Here is a 21446-nt window from a genome sequence, read left to right as displayed (position 1 = left end):
ATCATTACCCTTCGAAGAAGAAGTCTCAAGAATGGGCGATTATATGAATAAATACCAACAGGATATCAAAATTGTTTATACCTATAAAAACACCTTGGCAAAAGCCCTTACCAAGAATAATAACAGCACCAAGAGAAACAGCGGTGTTTACAAGGTTCCTGCCATGATTGCAATGGTTGTTACTACGGGGGAGAGTGGTAGGGACTGATGTAAGATTAAGGGAACATAGAAGGGCCTATGATCTTCATGCACAGGGGAGCGCTTTTGGTAGCTCATAGTTTTAATTTAGACCACAAAATTAATTGGGGTGGTGCACGAACTATTTTTAAAAGTGACGATTCTCACGTGAGAAGATTAGTTGAAGGTGCTGCCATAAACATGGGAATATCGCTTGAAGATAATAAGCCATTTACTAATGAAGACCCTTTCATCAACTGGTTTATTGCCAAACACTACATTAAACATTTTAATTTCAAAACTGACGTTGACCGTGTGAACCCTGATGCTCTGCTTCCTCTTCCCCTCTCTCTCCAGATAGCCGACGTCCCTGTGGATGGTTCCGACTATGGCACCTATGCAGCGCAGGCAGATGCAACATCGCAAGTACGAAGATCAAGGAGATTGGCGCAACTGCCTGTTGAATTTGGTATTACATAACACCCAACCAGCACTTCCGTGATGGGCTGTTATCTTCTCGCCCGCCCCAATTTTTAAAAAACTATTTCATAAGAAAACTACCCTCACTTTGCATTTTAACGTTAACACTGATGAGGAACACCGTTCAGGTGTTCGAAAGTCTTTGGTTTTTACATAGTAATATATTTACTATAATATTGTGGATTTTTATTACTCAAAAAAGTTTTTTTCAAAAATTCACCATAAATCGAAATATTGTGCTACAGACTTCCAATTTGTTGCAAAATGAAGGTACATGATTGAATATTACTAGAATGTAAGAGTTTTAGCTTACAATTGCGTTTTTCGACCATTTCGGTCGAGTCAAAGTTGACCAAAGGTTGAAATTTTTTGTAGTCGACGTACGGTACGTCCACTCGGCACCCAACAGACAATTTTAGTCGACGTATGATACGTCCAGTAGGCGTTCAAGGGATAAGGAAAACAAAAGAAGATAAGACTTCTTAGCCTTGAAATGAGGGAAACCCTAATTAGTAGATTTGTTTATAATTTGTTCAAGTGGAGTGAAGTTAATAAAGAAAGCTTCATCATCCTTTTGTTTACATGCTGCAGTTAATATTTAAGTGAGGAAAATGCTACAGAAAACTGATAATTGATATTTGGTACCCAGAACTACGTAAAGGCTTTGCTCTTTGAGAACAAGTTACAGAATAATATGTTAATCTAGTGTTAGTTGCAGTGGTGTTGAAAGGGCAAGGATTCTTCTATATGTAAGTTGTTTTATAGTGTAAGTCTAAAATCTTCTGTATTTCACAGTTTCTTCCTCGTGAAGCCCCAACATAATTTTTGGTGCCCAACGTGGGGCTTGAGAAGAGTAAGGTAAAGTAAAAGAAAGGGGTGAGGACTGCTGGCAAGATGGCTGAAGGGCACACAGAGGGTGAGACTGGGATAATGGAGGGGGAGAAGTTAGTCAGTAAGCAAATGGAAGTGCTGGTTGCCATGGTTAAGTGCCTTAAGGGAACATTTAGAAAGAATGAAGAAAGAGATGGGAGAATTGGTGGATAGAGCTAAAGGAATGGAGAAGGATAAGAGTAAGGGAATGAAAAAGAGAGTTCCAATAGGAGACATGGGAGGTGTTGAAGGTGGTTCTTCAACGGAAGAAGAGAGTTGAGATGAAGATAGAGTAAAAGGTGGGACAGAGGAGAAAATTAAGAAAGGCAAGAAGAAGAATATAGAGAAGTCCAAGAAGAGACAAAGGGGTATGAGCCCAGTAAGGATAGTTTGAATACTGAAAGTGATAATGTCAAAACTAGTAATGAGGAAAAGGGAGAAGGAACAGATGGGACGACAGAAAGAGCCACCATGTTCCTTAGGGAAGTCCCGAAAATTTAAAAAAAAGGATTTTGACAAAGGAAAAATCTATTTCTGGAGAGGGCCCGTGTCACCCGGTGAAATAGTCCATTCAGCACTTATTTCTAGGTAATTCCGTTTGCTAGATACCAGAGAAAGCTAAATGAAATGCTGGAGTTACTACCCCAGAGCGAGCCCCACTAGATGGAGTCGTGTATGGAAAAGGGTGAACTACAAAAACACGGAACCTTATCCTATAGAGATTCCCAATGTCAAAAGTCCCAACAAGAGGTGCCGATACAAGCCCATGCACTACTCATGGACTGTATACAAGGCAACACTAGCCGCATTCCATGTTAGCACCCACCTCACTAGAATGAAGTTTATCAAGGGAGGGAGAGAATGAAAAACAGGGGTGGGTCACCGGGTGACACGGGCCCCTCTCCAGAAATAGATTTTTCCTTTGTCAAAATCCTTTTTCTGGATCGGGGTCCCGTGTCACCCGGTGAAATAGTAACAGAGAAATAAACATCATTCTTATGCTATTTAAAGCCTTAAATAGAAACGTTGAAAACTAGGAGAATTCTACCCTGAACATTAGTAAGGTCCTCTAAGTTCATGTAATGAAAATAATGTAAGTGGTCACCGTCTAAGATCATGAGCTTAGAATAGCACCTGAATAGGCTTGTATTAAGAAAATACTTCCTGCCTAATAGCAGACCCAATGACAGTGCCCCCTTTTTTTTTAAAGGAGAGGACCTGACAAAATTGCGAGGTCCTGTCTAAAAAAGCCTGCAAGGAGAAAACTGGACACAGAAACAGACCTTGTAAAAGGGGAGTACTTTCCAAGGTGACCACCGAAAATGAGGACCTTCAATTGTAGATAGAAAGTTAGGGTGAGGAATTCACAACACTACCCCTGATGAGGGGAAACCAAACTGATTGGTTCCGCCAGACAGGGCAGACAGTACAGGAAAACTAACACTAGAAGCTAAGCTGATTAAAAATTTTTGGGACTTCCTTAACAAGGAAAGGTAAGAACAAGATGATTGTTGGTTACCGGCTAACTCCGATACATTACTCAAAGACCAGGAAACCGAATGTGGACGGAGTACTGTTCTTAGACAAACACAGACCTTAGGGATGAAAGTTAAGGGCCCGTGAGTCTGGTTCCAACAAAACACTTTCCTCGAGGCCAATGCGGCCACATCAGTACTGTAGCTTCGAAAACTATGTGAAGAGTGCTAGTTACTTAACTGCAGAACCATATGCAGTAGAGTAGGATCCTTTAACTGATTTCAGGAAAACAGTAATAACAGGACCAATATCAGTTTCCTCCTAAACTGTAAGATTCACAAAGACCACAAAGCCAGGACATCAGAGTTTGAGGGGGCTGACGAGGCTGAGTTTATACCAGACGGGACAGCTTGATAGTTTGTGGCTGAATTGGGTTGCAAACAGACCTACTTCCAGGCCCAGGAAAAGGTCACAAGACTACCTGAATGACGCTCCGTCTAAGGACTATTCCGACACCAGGGGAGGCCCTGGATAGGGAAAAAGCAGTGACCTTTTGGACCCTTACGAGAAGGGTGGTAGACAGAGGCACCTGCGTCTGTTGGTTATGGAGAAGAATGAACCATAACCTGAATGAAGCAAATTCGAGTCCAAAACCACTTGTTTACGCAGCGCACTATTGCTGTTTTGTTCAGAACCAGCCTAAAAGGAAACCTCTTGGGGGGAAGAAGTTTCCCAAGGACAGGAAGACTGTCACCGCCCTCCAAAGCGTTGATATGGAACTGCCGGAACGTGACCGACTAAGTACAATGTACTTCATTGGGCCAAAAAAATATCCACCTCACCCGCCCAGAGAGGTGACGGTGTGGAATACTGAGGCCGGAGGGGAAAGCTGGAGAGGAACTGACTTCGGTAAGCACTTGACAGTTGTGCAAGGCCGGAGGCCACTATTCAAGCAGGAGGAATCAAGGAGACACGTCCCGACTCCACCATACCCCGGTCATAAACTCCAGCTTTGACTTCAGAAGGAGAACCGTCACTGAAGCAAACTGGAGAAAACCCAGGACCTTTTCTTGGGCACGGGGAGAGGTATGCTTGAGATGATGAAATGATAGGATGTCCTGCTATCTCTTTCCACTTCCACTGGATTCATAACTACGGAAGGCTACCCTCCTGAATCAGGTGGGATTCCTTCCTGGTTACTTAGAAGCCCAAAGACTCTAGAAACCGATTAAAATGACCGGCGCCCTCAGGCAATTCCCGACGCTGGGTGCCCAAATGAGCCAGGCAACTAGATATGCAGCTAGCATAGCCTCCTAATACCGGAGCTGTTGAACTACAGTATTGTTCAAACTGGCAAAGACTCTGGAGCCGCATTGAGGAGGGCATGAACCTGAAGGGGTACGCCTGCTCCCCGAGTCTGAATCCCAAGAAGGGATAGGACCTTTCTGCAACCAAGATGTGAAAGGAAGCGTCGGAAAGGTCTATAGAGGTGGTTACGGCTCCACGGCGCAGTAGAATCCGAACCCACAAGACTGTAAGCAACCGAGACTTGCCGCATGAACAAGGAAAACAAACGGGACACGCCCGGAAAATTTTTCCAGTGGAAGGGAACTTCCTTGGCAGACTGAAAAAGCCTGACAGGCCATTCACAAAGACCCCCAGAACTCTGGCCGGAGGCTGATTGAACCTGATGGGGGGGGGGCAACAGTCCAGCTCCACCCCGGGCCCCGATAACTATACTCTGGGCCAATTTCTCGGAGAGGAGTAGGATGCTTCCCTGCTCCTATGATAACCCCGAGGGTCAGAGCCTCTGGCCAAATGTCTAGTGAAAATTCTTTCCTTAGGTTTTCGTATGAAGCAAAGAAAAACTCCGGCGGAGGCACGTGGGGGAGGCAGAGACACATGGGGTGTTACAAGGGGCTGATGTGTTGGCTGAACCCGCACACATCGAGGTGGAGGCTGGGAGTGAGAGCTGACGGCTGTCTAGGGGCAGAGACCTGAAGAGCCTGCACCACCGCCTGAGCAGGGGGGCTCTTGAACTACATGAACTTCTTGCCGGACTTGGGACAGGTCCCGGCAAGATCAGACCGCTTTCTGCTCGTGGGGTAGACACCCATGAGAACGGAGGCTCTGGGTAACAATAGTAGCCCCAGACGGGCCAGAGCAACGCCCACCTGGGGAAAAGATTAATTCTCCAGGTGAAACTGTTCATAAGATTTTTCAGCTCAAGGCGGAACGTGCAAGCCTGACTTACACCCCTGTTTCAGCTTCCGAAAAATTGACTCGAAGCTTAGGGAGCTGTACGCTGAATAAATTAGAAGCGTAGTCCGGGGTTAGAAGATTCACTGTGAATGTATCTGTGATATCTGTCTCCCGGAAATGCCTCAGCGATACATTTTCAAAACAAGCCTGTTGATAAGAGGGGCTACATTCGAGCACAAGGGGTAAGAAACAGGGCTCTCAAAGAGAGCACGGTAAGACCCCACAGCTGGCGTGAACTTGGAATTCTCCGCCTGCCACTCCGTTAGAGTTCTCAGGAGACGATGTGTCCAGCCCCCCAGCTGAGGGCTCCCTTATGGATCCTGCCAGACAGATGCCATGCTCGTTCTGACAGTCTGGTAAAACCCGGATAAGAGGATACCAGACCGAAGGGAAGAAATGCCCTTCCACCAACCTCCGTGTGCCCACACCCCGACAGGAGGGTGCCCTCATGCTGGGAAGCATAAAGGGAAGGCACCAAGATTCCCCAGACTGGAGGGGAAAAGAGGTGGAGATGTCCGAACGATAGAATTCCGGAACGGAGCAGGACTTAACAGGTGATCCATTGACAATGAGTCTTGAGATTAATCTCTTGGGATTTAAGCTCCTGGGAAAGGGAGGGCATGGACCATGAGGTAGATAGTTAGTTTAATAGGTTGACAATGACCCTCAAACCGAGCTCCTTATAAGGAGACCCGTAAAGAGTTTTCAACAAAGGAAGGAGGGGGTAACCGCCTTGCTTTGCTTGGGCCGTGTCCTTTCCAGAAGACGAGGCCAAACTCAGTAGATGGCACCGGATTAGAGATCCGAGACGCCCCTGAGGGGGCCCCGAGCGGGTCTTCTTGGTTTAAAAAGGGTTTTTTTTTTTTTTTTTTTTTTTTTTTTTTTTTTACTTCACTTCACCTTAGGGACGGTAGACCAGGAACCGTCGAAAAGGGATGAGAAGGTAACGAATCCCCTAAAGGAAAAGTTTGCCTCACCTTATTCCGAGCTAAGCGGAAAAGGTTTGCCTCAATTATTCCCGCACCTACTTATCGCTCCGGGACGATGTTCACAGGTCCGAGAACGAGACAGAAGGCCGTAACGTCTTCAGAAAACTCTCCGTAAACAATTAACTTGAAGCGAAGAGTTACGAGACTTGCGGCCGGCCTCCAGGAGAGGGAAAAATTAGGACCCCAGACACCGGAGGAACAACTATTAATAAGTTATATAAGACGGAGTTTGGCGAAGGAAAAACCGATAGGTGTATATGAAACCTACCAATTTACCGAGAATCTCGCCCGGAAACGGAGTTTGGCGGAGGAAATCGATAGGCGTATATGAAACCTACCAACCCACCGAGAATCTCGCCCGGAGAGAGCCCAAACACCGAAAGATAACTATTAATAAGCCACAAGAGGCGGAGAACCGATAGGTTTATATGAAACCTACCGAATTAACGAGAATCCCGTCTGGAGACGGAGTTTGGCGGAGTGAAATCGATAGGCGTATATGTGAAACCTACCGATTTATCGCCGAAAGAGCGACTATTAATAAGCCACATGAGGCGGAGCTTGACGGAGGTAAAACCGACAGGCATATATGAAACCTACGGATTCATCAGGAAGCCTGCTCGGGAGAGCATAGCGTACAACGCAAACTGCCGGGTGCCAAACGACTAATAATAAGCCAAGGGAGGCGGCGTTTGGCGGGGATAAAACCGACTGGTGTAAATAAAACCTACGGATTCATCAAGTAGCCTGCTCGGAGAGAGCATAGCGTACTTTACAACCTTCCGAGTCAAGAATAAGTCACATGAGGCGGAGTTTGGCGGAGACGAAACCGACAGGTATATATAAAACCTACGGGTTCATCAAGAAGTCTGCTTGAGGAGAGCATAGCGTACTTCATAACCTTCCGTGCCAAACTATAAATCCAAAACAGATTGCGCACCGGAATGGGAGCTATAGACTCCGTGACCGCTGGTTTGTTGCAGGATAGCGGAGCATTCCTGCACTTGACAAAGCCAGCCGAAAACGTATGAGAAAAGGGCATGCTGGAACGGATGCCGGAGCAGAGTACTGTAGCAGCCACAGCCTAGTCAGACCAGGAAAACCCCCGGAGAAAACCGGAGAGAAAACCGGGCTAACAGGACAAAACTCATAGACATAAAATCAGAGTCAACGGAACATTCCGAAGCGATCATGTTTGAACAAAATGTGGGAAGGTTATGAACTGTTTGGAAGTGGGCGCACTCCGAGCCAAGAGAGGAAAACCCCCGGAGGAGGATATCCTGAATGAAGTGATAGCGGTGGGGGGGGAATAAACGCCGACCGCTAAACACTAAAACCGCCGTAGCAGTAAGCAAGGAGAGCGCCCAACAAGATAACGAAACACCGAACAGGTAGTAGCAAAAAGGAGGGGGAACGCCGAAAGTAAATAAAGCAGAAGACAGTTAGGTGGAGAACGCTAACTGGCCTCGTATGAAATCCCAACAGTGAGGTGCGAACATGTAGGAAGCACCACGAAGGGAAATAGTCGACGTAAAAGGAAGGGGGAAGGATAGGCCAGGAGGTTGGTAACACAAAGCAGCGACCAGGGGTGGGACAGCACTCCCCGGGCGCCCAGAGATTCTCATAGATCCCCTCGCTATGTAAGCTGTGTTGCACGACAAGAGCGAGAGAAAAAGAGAGGAAGGGCAAAAGCCTCTACGGCCAGGAGAGCAATGAAAGATAAAAGGAGTGTGAACAGGAGTGGGGAGAGCACTCCTGGTCACCTCCAGGTCCAGGTGGAGTGTCAACTCAGACACACCGAGGGACAATCAATCAATGCAGAGGGAGGGGATGTAGGCTACAACATAAAATAAGGATAATTGCTCTCAAGCCTTGGAAAGTTAACAAACTTTGAAAACAAACCAAGGGGAGAGAGAGAGCAAAGGATAAAAGGGAGAGAAGGGGACTCTCAAAACCACAAAATAACATATATATAGTTGGTAAAAGAAGTGTGAACAGGAGTGGGGAGAGCACTCCCGGTCACCATTGGTAAGCAACCCAAAGAAGGATTGAACTAGGATAGGCTACGCAGGTAAACCCTCGCTATTCCAGCTTAACTTATTAGGAACATTAGCCTAAGTGAAAAGCCGAAACAGGGAGAGGGTGGACGTAGGCAATATATCCAAGCCAAAACCAAACAAAGGGAAGCACCAGACATAAAACACACATGTACAGAACGAGATCACCGACATGAAACTCATACGTACAAATCGAGATCGTCCCCTCCTTAACGATTTTTTCCCCGAAGGGAAAAAGTGTTACAGCCAACCCCTAGGCTAACCTAATTGTGATGTAAAGGAAGGAAGCCTAGGAGAGGGGTAAAGGTTAACCAATAACTCAAAAAAAAAAAAAAAAAAAAAAAAATCATAATAAAACAAAAATTGTCTATAAGGTACATGTAGGAGGATAGGCAGGCCCAACACAACATGGACGTGAAGGGACATGACCGACCTCCAGTTAAATGAAAGTATCCAAAAATTAACAAAATTCAAAAGCATCCAAGCACAAGGTCAAAAATTAAATGTAACAATGAAAATCATGTTCCCATACACTTAGAGAAGTGAGTCTAAAACAAGGCAAAATAAAGCCAAAATAAGAAGCGAATAGGCCCGAGGGGAACCACGTAGCCTAAACAGCAAGACAGCACTTGACCAGGAAGGGAACACAAAATTCACAAAATAAACAAAATTATAAAAACAAAGTAAAAACCGAAACAGTACCAATGAAAATAAGATCCCCAAAGGCTAAGAGAAGTGAGTGACAAAAATAAAGCATAATGAGGCCATGATAATAAGCGAATGGGCTCGAGGGGGAAGCTCGTAGCCTAAACGCTCAACAACACTTCTCGTAATGAAGCCACGATAAAAAGCGAATGGGCTCGAGGGGGTAGCTCGTAGCCTAAACGCTAAACATCACTCCCATAATGAAGCCATGATAAAGGCGAATGGGCCCGAGTGGGTAGCTCGTAGCCTAAACGCTAAACATCACTCCCGTAATAAAAATCACTCTCGTAATGAAGCCATGATAAAGGGAATGGGCCCGAGGGGTAGCTCGAGCCTAAACGCTAAACAGCACTTCTAGTAGTAAATGGGTACAGAACAAACAAAAATTAATCAAACCCACTAAAGTTAGGGATCATTAATGGTAAAATATCCCCCAAAAAAAAGGGATACAAATAAAAAACACAAAACAAACATGCCGACCCAAGACCAAGAGAGGTCAATAGATGACGTGAGAGGAGATCGAGACGGGCGTTATAAATCCCTTTAATTATTAAACTAAAGGAAAATAAGAAGCCTCAATCGCCTAAAAAACAACAAAACACTGGTACTCAAGTAATTGAAGAAGAACCTTGCGAGGATGCCATAAAAAATCCAAAATAGAGCACAAAATAAGGATCACAACGAAATTACGTGTGAACTAAAAAAACGTGCTAAAATGGAATGCGGCTAGTGTTGCCTTGTATACAGTCCGCGAGTAGTGCATGGGCTTGTATCGGCACCTCTCTCGTTGGGACTTTTGACATTGGGAATCTCTATAGGATAAGGTTCCGTGTTTTTGTAGTTCACCCTTTTCCATACACGACTCCATCTAGTGGAGCTCGCTCTGGGGGCAGTAACTCCAGCATTTCATTTAGCTTTCTCTGGTATCTAGCAACGGAATTACCTAGAAATAAGTGCTGAATGGACTATTTCACCGGGTGACACGGGACCCCGATCCAGAAATATGATTTTAGGAGAGGTAAGGATGTCTGGGAATTCTCTGTAGAATATGAGAGGTATTGTAAACAGAAATACAGTAGAAACGAGAGGATCTGGGCAATTAAGTTTGGAGAGTTTTTGGAAGGATGGTTGATACCATAAGAATATGTGTGAATGTGAGACTCCATATGAAATTCTGAAGTCCAGAATGATAAAACAAGTGCATCGGATGAAGGGGAGTGTTACTTTTCAGAAATATAACCAGTTTGAGGAAGCAAAAATGAAAGCAGAAGTAGTAGTGCTGTATGCACACTGGTTGGAAACGTTGGCAAGGAGAAAGTTTGGGAATGAAGATACTGAAGAGAACAAGCAGTTGATGAAAAATTTTTTGGCTACCATACCAGAAAATGTACGTAGAGACATAAATAGGAGAAAAAAGGACAGTAAGAAATGGGTCATAAAAAGTTTAAATTGGGAAGATGTATTGGAGATTTTGGAGAACTTACAGTATGATCAAGAAGAAGAAAGAGGGATATATGCAGGATCAGATGTAATAAGTCCCATATCATACAATGATGCCTTAGTAAATGAAAATATCAGAGTTTTAAGAAGGGTACTGGAAGAATACTGGAGAGATGAGAGATCCAGAGACAGAGCTGACAAGTATAAAAATGGGGGAAGTAACCGGAACAGGAGTGTAAGCAGAAATAGAGAAAGATACAGAAATGTAAATGTGGGAAGACCATACATAAATGGAACTAGACCACATGGGAATGCAACTAGGCCCCAAGTGAGGATGAATGCTGGAGAGAAAACCTGTTTTACATGTGGAAGAGCAGGCCATGAAGGCAGTGTAGATGGTCTGCATGTGCTTGTTTGGCTGTGGTGAGGGTGGTCTTATGATCAGAGACTGCCAAAGAGTGAAAAAATATTGGAAAGTTTTGGTTATGGAGAGGCTGGTCATAGAATAAGGGACTGCCAGAGTGGAAGGAGTGGGAATGTGAGTGCGGCTAGATGTGGTAATTGTGGGGGGAAGGAGTATTTTGCCAGGATGTGTAGGGGCCCCAGGAGTCACTGTAACAATTGTGGAAAGGATGGACAAGCAACGGAGTTGTGTAGAAGTAAGAGCGTAGGTCAGGGAGACTAGGTGTGAAGAGGGTTTACTGAGGTGAATCCTCTAGTGTGAAAGGGATAGATGCATTGAATGCAACGAAATGTGGTGTATAATGAAGCGTATGAAAGAGTGAAGGAGGGTTTGGTATGAAAAGAAGACTGTAGTGGTTGTGTTAAATGGGTATTGGAGGATCGGAAATGAAGGTAGGCATTTAGTTGGTTAGAATTGCTGGCACAGACATGGTGGAGGATGACTTTTGTGTTGTGGATGGAGTTACTGATAAGTATGATATGTTGCTGGGGTATGCCTTCTTGAAAAGGAATAGGATAAGGATTTGTCCATATAAGGAGATGATTGAAACATGAGTGGAGGTAGTAACCAGCGTGAAGTTGTATGCAATGAAAGGTAGTGAAGTAGATGGAAAAGTGGTTTCGGGAGTAGAGCTGTATGCTATGGGGATGTGAAACTGCCAAGAGAAGTAGGCAATATAGTGAGTGTAAAAGTAGGGTGGAAGCAAATGTGGGCATCAAGGCATGATAAGAGGGAAATGCTTATGGTGAATGGAGGTGATGCCTGCTACAAGGTGAAGAGGATAGCCATGTATTCGATGGGATACTTGATGTTAGAGGTACAAAGGTTTGTGTGAAGGTGTGTGGGAATTTAAATAAGAGATGGAGAGGAATACTTTGCAGAGATAAATTGGGAACCTTGAGCAGTGGTTGACTTGAGTGATAGTAGGTATGTGGTTAGGTACAACCTGATGGTTGATGGTGAGAAGTTGGAAAGATGGGAGAGAAAAGTTGAGGGAAAGAGTGAGATTGAGTGAAGAAGAGAAGGAAGAGGTGTACCAGATGTTGCGGGAAGGGCAAGGAATATTTTGGTATAGCAAGACTACCAGAGTTTAAGATACAACTGACTGACGAGACACCAATCTACCAAGACCCAGACATTTCCAGCCCCAGTAACGAGTGATTGTGCAACAGTGTGAGGAACTAGAAAGAGCAGGAATGATTGAAACGAGTGAGAGTGCATGGAATACCCACATAGTATCCATAAGAAAACCAAATGGAAAGTTAAGGATGTGCATGGATTACAGGAAGGTGAATGAGGTGACTCTAAAAGATCGATTCCCCATGTGTGTGCAATCTACTTCGATGATCCAGGAACGTAGGTACATAGACGGACCAGAGAGACGGTGTGGGGTGGCCAAGACTCGAAGGGGAGTAGATATCCCTCCCGAAGGACATCCACTACCCAGGGCTCATCTCCGTATCGCTATCATGTTGCCCAGTGGCTCAACAGGATCCCCCCCCCCCCCAACTTTGGCAGCAGTTGGAGGGGAACACCACCCCTAGCATTTCCCCTTCTTCTTCCCAGACTGGAAAGCAGGCTGAAAGGGACGCGACTGCACACCCTTGCCGGTGGAAGGAGGAGGCTAGGTATTCCCGCGGGATCCCTTCAAAGTCTGGGACTTCTTAGGGGTGGAGGAAGTGCTAGCCTGGCCCGAAGGCTGGGCCACAGTGGAGCACGAAGACCCAGAGGTCTTAGCCACTGCCTGGTGGACAAGATGGTCGCTGTCGTCGGCCTGACGTCAGTCCACCGCAGCATCTACCAGCTCCCTAGGGAAGCAAGAGGCAGGACCCAGCAACGGTCCGTTCCATTGGGTCACTGCCAACTCGGGTCCCACAGACCTGGCGAAGCGAGAAAGAACAGCGTCTCTACACTTGAGAACCAGGTTGGCCCACAGGTTTGCTGTCTGGTGGGCAAGGTAGGGAATGGCTCTACCTCCAGACTGGTACAGTCTCCTGAAAGTGGAGTCCTCCTCAGGCACGATGACACCCAAGGAGGCAGCCACTTTGGATACTGTTAATGACCATAGATCCAACCAGGAGACTACCTGGAGAGCCACCATGGTGGTGGCTTCCAGGGTTGCTGTGAAAGGGAGATACCTTCTGCAGTAAGCTGCTGCAAAGAGCAACCCGGGCCTAGAAGGCAAATTTCGTCAGATTGCTGGTGTCAGGTGGAAGGACATTGACCTCTTTCTCACACTAGTCAGCCACCTGTGGACAAACCTTGCCTTGAAAAGACACGATTGTGTTCAAAACCTTATTTGCAGAGAGCTTTTAACTAACACTTAGAACTCTTGTGCACCATGCAGTGTCCTTTAAGATTCCTTCAGGATCTATGAATTACTCTACAACCAAGCCTTTGGGGCGGCTGCCCCATCAGTGTTATGCTTTAAGAGAATCTAGTTCTCTGTCAAAGCCAGACTAGGTCCCCAGCAATCTTCCTCCTCTGGAAAGTAGTAGGGAGTCTTTCTTGCCCTCTCAACCCACCATCATTGCTAGGCTTCATCCAGGAAGGGAGGGAAGGGGAAGAAGAGAAGTCTTTTCTTGCTGCAACGTGTCCGGGGATGCCATTGGGCAGTTGTGGCTGTGACAGCGTGGAACCTTGGTTAGTCCGTTGAGAAAGCTACAGACTTCCCTTCAGGGATTGTCACCTTCCCCTCGAACAACCAGTCCCATTTCCCACTTACTCTCCAGACTTGTCAGAATCACTGTCAGTTGAAGTGCAGATAATGATGGAGAAGGATGTGCTGGAAGACATAGATGGCTGTTCTCCAGACTTTTACAGTAGCATTTTCCTAATGGCAAAGGTGATGGGAGAAAGGTCGTTGATAACCCTCCATTGAAGGACTTAGTACATCAGACTCCTTTCAAGGTTGAAACTCTTGTTCTGTTTTGGGTTCTGTCAGAGAGGGGGTGACCCCATACTTAACTAAAGGTGACAGATATGTACTGAACAATACCCATCCATCCAAAGTCTCAGAAGTACCTCTGTTTCATCTGTAACGGGACGCTTTCAATTCAGAGTGCTGTGTTTTAGATTAGCTGTGGCCTACTCATTGGAGATCTGACTGTTGTGGTATATGATTGGCCAGTCCTGTCATCCTCAGAGGAGTAGTTGCTATGGGATTGAGATTTGATTCTGTTGTTTTGTCATTAGTTGGGTACAGGTAGTGCTCGAATTATGATAATTCGATTTTGCAATGGGGTTAGCAATTAATACCAACACAACAATATTTAGAAAATATTTTTAAATTTCGCATGGGTGCAGGCAACAGTGTACAATCAGGCAGCGAGAGACCAACTTACCATAGACCAATTTCTTTTCCTCCATCTCTTTATTCCATCTTCTAGTTAAAAAAAAGTAGAAGAGAATGATAAAAGTATTCTTAGTAACGTTATACTCGTGCGTAAATGCGTATAGCCATAAACAACTGAATGAGAAACTGTTGTTTTGCTAATAAGTGAATCAGATAACTGTTTTGCAGTAGGACTGATTGTTTTTACATTATTCCCTTTGGAGAAAAGATCGGCAAGGAAATATACTGCTAAATTTAAGTTGCAAGTTGTAGCTGAAGCTGAGAAAACAGTGTTCAAGCTGCTAATGACTATAAATTATTGTGCATCGGCAACATGGATGAAAGTCGACCGTAAATAAAATTGGAGAGAAATTATTTTAATCAAAACTACTGGGCATGAAAGAACACATATTACTGTTGTTTTATGCTGATAAAAGATAAATTCATAAAGCTTGTATTATGATGAAATCAAGAGAAAATAGTGAACGGAATCTTGATTTTTTGTACACAAAATAAACATTCCCCAAAGGGCCAGCTGCCAATGTCATCTGTTAACGAAAAAAGTAGCTAAATTAATTTCACAACAAGACGTATTTAAGTTATATTTCGATTTAAAAACACTTCGTATAACAAAAATATCCTTGTCCCATATAAATAAATTATGTAGAGATTCATTTACACGAACTAGAAGCAAGGAAAGTGCTCTGAAATGAGTTAAATGCGGCGAAATAAACTTACCACATAATCGATTTCCAAACCAAAACATTGATTGCTATGATCACAATTTATAATACAAAAGTAATATGAGAATTTATACAGTATTATTGTATACAGTGTAGTAAAGCGTAACTTTTTAAAAGATCCTTGAAAAAGATGCACATTCGTTATGTTGATGTTTGTATAATACGATGTTAATATGTGAATATAGAGTACAGTATAATGTAGGCTAGGCTACCATATATGTATACGATATACCATAGTGCAGACTAAGCCTTGTTTGTTATTCAGTTTCTCTTTATACTGAATTATCATAAGTCAATGTGCATTGAACCTGCAGAATTAGCTGACACTAATAATTACTATACCGCATATGTATAGAGTATACTGTAATGTAGGCTAGGCTATATTCGAGATATGATTTTTTCAACAAACGATGGGTTTTTTGGAGCCTAACCCCATCGTAAGTAGGGCAATACCTGTACTGTGATCAACTGGGAGAAGTTTGAACTCGTACCAAAACAGCATATGAAATACTTGGGTATGTTGACTTTCAATGCAACACTCAATGCAGTTCCTGTCCAGCTTTGGCAAGTCTCTGGAGGAACTCGTAGCTCATGGGCAACTCCGTGTTTTTGCTTCTGTGGTGTGTAAAGCAGTGCTGGTCATCTGCGATGGATCCTCCAACACCGAATGTTACATTGACCACAAAAGTGAAAGAGTATCTCTTGTGGTTGATTAATGACAGGAACCTTCTTGCAGGAGTGTAGCTGAAATCTCCTCCAACCCAGATATTTCTTTTTTTAACATGCTTCATAGTTGGAATGAGGTGCACACTTGAATGGCTCATTTTTTTGGGTGTGTGGCTCAAGGGATCAGCTAACAGGACTCTTGGTAGTGCTGGTGAGCAACATGACCAGTGTCATACGTTAAAAAACAGAGGTACAATCTCCGTACCCTTTTGTGTGTCAGCAAAGCAGGTATTTAAGCATTGGCTCACCACACTGCTGATTTGATTTTATGAAATTTGGCTGTCAAGCCCAGCACTGGAGCATTTTTGGCCCTTCATCGCTCAAGACAGTGAAAAGTGGGAGTTGGAGAGGTAGCACAGCAAGATCTAGCTCCAGAAAACAAAGGAGATGGAGTGCAAGGTTCGAGAGTTGAGACTGGGAGAAAACCCCACAGTTGCATGAAGAAGTAATAATAAGAGGGATTAGACAGCAAAATTAAAGAAAGAAAGCAGGATTGGAGGTAAAGTAAAAGGCTAAACACGGGTGGTCACCATGCTGTTGAGCTAGATACACCCCGAGCAGTCAGAATGTGTTGGCCTGTCATCTCAGTCATTGGGGGTAGGTCATGGGGACAAATGATCCATACCCTGGCATGTAGCGGAGAAGTTCTTCAAGGTTTGAGGGACTCCAGTGGTTGACCTCTTTGTTATTGAACTAAATAGGAAACTTGCCATTGCTGGTCCCTTGGGCTGTAATGGGAGGTGTGTTCCTACACCCTTGGACAACCTCACTGTTTGCACTTGTCCTTCATTCTGCCTGAGCTGCCAGGTGATCAGCCAAGTGCTTATCACTCTTGGTCTCAGGATGACACTGGTAGCTTCATGCTGGCCTCAAGCGAAGTGGTATCCAGATATGCTGTTGCTTTCTGATGAGGCATTGAGAGAACTACTTTTTTTGTCTATTCTGCTTTATCAACCACTCCAGATCCGGTGTCACCAGTCCATGCTTCTCCTGGGAGAGAGTGTGTTTTCTCTGAAGGCAGTGTGAGAGATACTTGGTTTCATCGTAAAGTCTAAAGCAGGTGTTTACCATGCAGAGTGGGCAGCAGTCTTCTGTGGTTGGTGTTTTTCAGGGAGTCTCCCCTGTTGGGACCACTGTTCAGTGGATTGTGGAGTATCAAGTCTACCTCTGCCTTGATAAGCTCCAGTCATGTCTGCAGTGAAGGGCTACTGCTTGACCCGTTCCCAGGTCTTCTGGCTTAAGGATATTGATCGGTCTGGACAGAGGTTTCCATGCTTCAAACAGTTTTGCCCACTCTGCAAACTTTACCCTTCAGGTGATTTACTCAAAAGAGCTTCCTATTCCTGATTTATTTGTCAGTAGATGTGACCCTGTTTCTTTATGAATTAGGAATCTCTTCCAGAAGGCTTAACACCTAGGTAAGAGGTTCAAAAGATTGCCAAGCTGCTGGGTATTAGACTGTCAATAGTTTAGACTGTTCCAGCTATAAAGAGCTTTTTGTATCACCAGCTGATGAGTTTTCTTTACTACATTCCCATTTCTGTGTTATTTAGTTGTATGTTTTTAGCTGTTTACTTGGGTGTTTCTGTTTACTAAGATGAGTTAGTATTTTTGCCTTAAGAACTCATTCAAACATTTTATGCTTTATTTTTATTTTTCATAACAAGCAGATTTCTTTGGAGTGGAATTAGAGATCAAGAATTATTAGACTTAGTCTATTTCGACTCCACCTATCCTATCTATACCAATATAACTTTAAATGATAATTATTAACCATCATTTTGCTATTTTGATCCTCGTATAGCATTTTTTTTTCTTTTTCATCAACAGATTGGAGAACCAAGCAGAAATAAATAGAGAACCAAGAGATCAGATGGAACAAGGATACAAAATAACATTTAACAAGTTGTTTAATACATTGCCTTCAAAACTCTCTGCAAAAATGACTGAAAGTTTGTCTGTACCATTAGCTTTCATTGCTCTTCTACATCTAGCTAATGAACATAATTTAAAACTTAATAGTATAGGGGAGTTACAAGATTTTGTTATATCCCAAGGGTAAAATTTATTTTCATTTTAGGATTTTAACTTCATTGGTTATAACATTGTAACTTGCACGTACCTGATGTATATATAAACTTTAATGTATGCTTATCTTTATTGCAAGGGTAATAAACTTTCATTCTTAGGCTTCCATTGTAGTTAGAATTTGTGAAAAATGAGGATTTTGTATCTTTTTGACCTAGCATTTCCCACTTCCATAACTTTCTTGTTTCAAGTAACTTGAACTTGAATGCTAATCATTCTGAAGAGGATTTAAATGGTTCTTAGTAAGTACTTTGTAATGTGACTAGTTTTTAATTCCATTTTATTATTTCTTTTTTATCTCTATACTTAGAATGCAATATCTCTTTAAATATAGTCTGTTTAAGAGTTATGTACATTTTATATTCTGCCAGAATGTTTTCTTGTGATCTGAATGTTCTGATCTCATAAACTGTCTTTTCACATTTATCCATTGGTGTTTTGGCAAGCATTTTTGGGAATTTTTCATCGTCATTAGTTGTTTTATCTTTTTGTTTGGTATTAATTTTAACTTTTTTGCTTCTCAATTTAAAACATTTCCACAGGTTTTACTAATACAAAATAGAGGTGTTTCTGCTGTCCATGGAAGAAATTTATGCATATCTCGTGATAAACTTGCGATGATGGACAACTTTGGTATTTATGATGAATAAAGGTAGATTGGATTAGATTTGAAATATCTCCTCACTCTCCTGTCCTGTGCACTTTCTACCTTAATTCCCTCCTAATCAAGATTTTCACCTGTGCCATCTTTCCATTATTTTCTGGGCCTTCGTACTGGTCTTTCTCATGCTGTTTATGTCTGCTGTTTCTGTGATTAATTGTTCTTCATTCCATTTTGTCATATTTCTAAACTATCTTAGTCTTTGAGACCTCAGTCTATTTTCAACTGCTATGTACATGATCTCTACAATTTCATTTGTATTATTATCTTCCTACCCCATTCTGTCCATGCATCTGTAATTATATCTTCCCAAAATATCTGCATTTTATTTATCTATCCCCATCATAAACTTTTGTTCTGTTCACCTGCTTCATAACCCAGTTTTTCCAAGGTAAAAGAGCTGTTCAGCTTCTTTTAAGACCTGTCTTTCCATTACCACTGGTTCTTGACCTCCCTCCCTCCTCTATTTAGTTTTACTTTTCAGGAATCAAGTCTCACTCTATGTACATTTTGCAGTCTTTAGTACCTCTTATGTGTTATGTTCAGTGTACAATACCAAGTTCATCCATAAAGCCTTTTCCGCAACATCTCTGTGGTCACTCTCCTAACCATACCTTTTCCATTGTTGTCTTTCCAGTCTTTGTGAGCCTTGCTTCCCTTGTGTTGAATTTTAGTCCTCTTTTCTCCACTCTTCCATTTTTTTTAAATATTTCTGCAACATCTCTTGATTCTACAGTTAACACTAGGTCATTTGAACAGAGCAGAACCAAGGGCTTCCCTATTTGGTGATCACTAGCCAATACACCAGCCACTGTCTTCACTCTAGTTCTTGTATTATGTTACAGTATCATCACAAGCTCAGTGCCCTTCTAGTTGCTCAACTTGGTATGATGTTAAGCACCTTTTCAAGATCTAAGATATGCAGTATAATTTCTTCCATTTCTCATGGTACATTTCCTGTTGTTGCCTAACTACAGAGACAACCCTATGGTTGATATCTCTGGTGTGAAGCCTACTATCACTTGCCATTTCTCTCAGCCTTTGCTCTAACTCCTTCAGAATTTCTGTAATGTGTTAGCAATCATCTGTATAATTTCCAAACAGTAGTATATCCCTAGTTCCATGTTGTATTATTACTGTATTGTCATAGTTTTTTTTCTCCACTTTTCTGGTCCTCTCCCTTCCTTCCTCAGGTTTTCATACTTCCTGGTTAGTTCATCATTGGGTGGCTTTCTTGCAGATTTTAGCAAATCAGTTATCATTCTTGATAGTCCTGAGGCTCTTCCACTCTCATTTTCCCAAGATCCCTCTTGGCATGTTATAATCTGTATTAGTCCCTGTCATGCCATTATCCTTCATATCCTTTTTACGTTGAAGATTTTTATACTTCTGCCTTCATTGTTCCTCTCAGTTTTTCTACCTTCTGGTTTTGTTGTTCTCTGTTCCTTTCACATCTTTTCTGTCTCTTTCCTCAGCCACTTTGATACTGTGTTGAGATTATGATTCCATTCTTCCTAGTCTACTTCTCTGCCCTTCCCACCTACCATTGAGCTTGCCTCCTCTTTTGCTTCTTTATCTCACCTTTGTATATCTTAACCTAGTTCTTTGTTGCATATTATCCCTTGCACATCTAAATTCCATCAGTTTTTTTTTTTTTTTTTTTTTTTTTTTGTGGATGTCCGACCAAATACAGTTTCTGCTGCCTTTTTTTCTAGCTAAAATATTTTTTTTTTTATTTTACTTGATGAAATGAATTTGGACATTTTCGTGAGGAATATTTTTAAATTCTTTATTTGGCAGTGTGAAAGTTGAATGTTTTTTCTTTGTATGTGAAGTTCTAAAGGCTAGATAGAGTGTGAAATGCTTGAGCCCATAGGTGATGCAGCATGCCTAAACATTCAAAACCAACCATGTGCTCTCAGTTTATGCACTTTTTTTTTTTTTTTTTTTTTTTTTTTTTTTTTTTTATGGTAAGGCAAGAATTTTGTAGTTACAGACTGGATTTGGTGTCATTAAATTTCGAAAGTTATCAGCCAAATGTGGGATTTTGCTGGAACCAGCCATTAATAAATTGAGCCAAGTACTGTATGAATCAAACACTAATATTTACCAAATATAAAAGTTTACAAATGTAAAAACATGTAAATTGCATATGTAAGCATAATTGATACCAGTAAAAAAAAAAATGCAAGACAGTGTTTAGAAAATATACAGGCAGTCCCCGGTTAACGGCAGGCTTGGTTAACAGCGATCCGGTTTTACGGGGCTTGTCTAGCGATGAAAATCGGCAATTTTTGGCGCTGAAAATCGCCGATTTCCACTTATTGGCGCCGATACATACTTAACAGAGGCACCGATAACCAAAAATCGGCGCTTTTCGGCGATAATAACCCCTGAAAATTGACGATTTTCAGTTAGCGGCAATTTTCGGTTATCATCACACCCTCAGAAACGGAACCCTGCCGATAACCGGGGACTGCCTGTAGTAACAAGAATGCATAAATGAACACAGACGTATTTTGAGTTCAGTTACTGTTACTGTGCTGAGATAATCAAGTAACCCTTAAGTATGATTGCACAGTTATGTTAGGGATTTTAAATCATTAATGATTTTGCAACTTCCTTGTTGTAAGGACATTACAAAAGCTATAGAAGGGCATTCACTGCTTGCTAGACAACACCTACCCTACACCCAGGCCACCACTCTCATATACTGCTAAATAGTGGACTATACTTGTCTAATCCGGGTCAAAATAGAATTGTACATGTAAGTGATATATCTTGACTGTTTATCATTTAGCAAAGTGTTGTAACAGTTCTCATTATTGTAGATTTTACAGTTTATTATTCATTTTATGGTCTGTTTACATTTTATTTGATGGTTATGTTTTTTAAAATGATGTGGTTATTGTAAAGCTACTAGATAGAGTGAGGTGATGTCCAGATTATTTTGAGATTGAAGATCATGAGTATGA

At 42.6% G+C, this 21446-nt stretch overlaps 1 protein-coding gene across 4 annotated transcripts in view; it reads left to right on the top strand.

Moving 5' to 3' along the window:
- barr (barren) overlaps positions 1-19473 on the top strand; it is a 363219-nt gene extending 343746 nt beyond the window's left edge. For all 4 annotated transcript variants that reach the window (XM_067101907.1, XM_067101909.1, XM_067101908.1 and 1 more), the window contains exon 14: positions 17553-19473. In XM_067101907.1, coding sequence (XP_066958008.1) covers positions 17553-17784 — 232 coding nt within the window. In that variant the 3' untranslated portion in view covers positions 17785-19473. The remainder of the gene's footprint in view (positions 1-17552) is intronic.
- The last annotated feature ends 1973 nt before the right edge of the window (positions 19474-21446 follow it).

Source organism: Macrobrachium rosenbergii, chromosome 58, assembly GCF_040412425.1.
Source record: "Macrobrachium rosenbergii isolate ZJJX-2024 chromosome 58, ASM4041242v1, whole genome shotgun sequence".
Taxonomy (NCBI): domain Eukaryota; kingdom Metazoa; phylum Arthropoda; class Malacostraca; order Decapoda; family Palaemonidae; genus Macrobrachium; species Macrobrachium rosenbergii.
The sequence above is the reverse complement of the archived record's forward strand: the minus strand, read 5'-3'. Positions and strand labels throughout refer to the sequence as shown.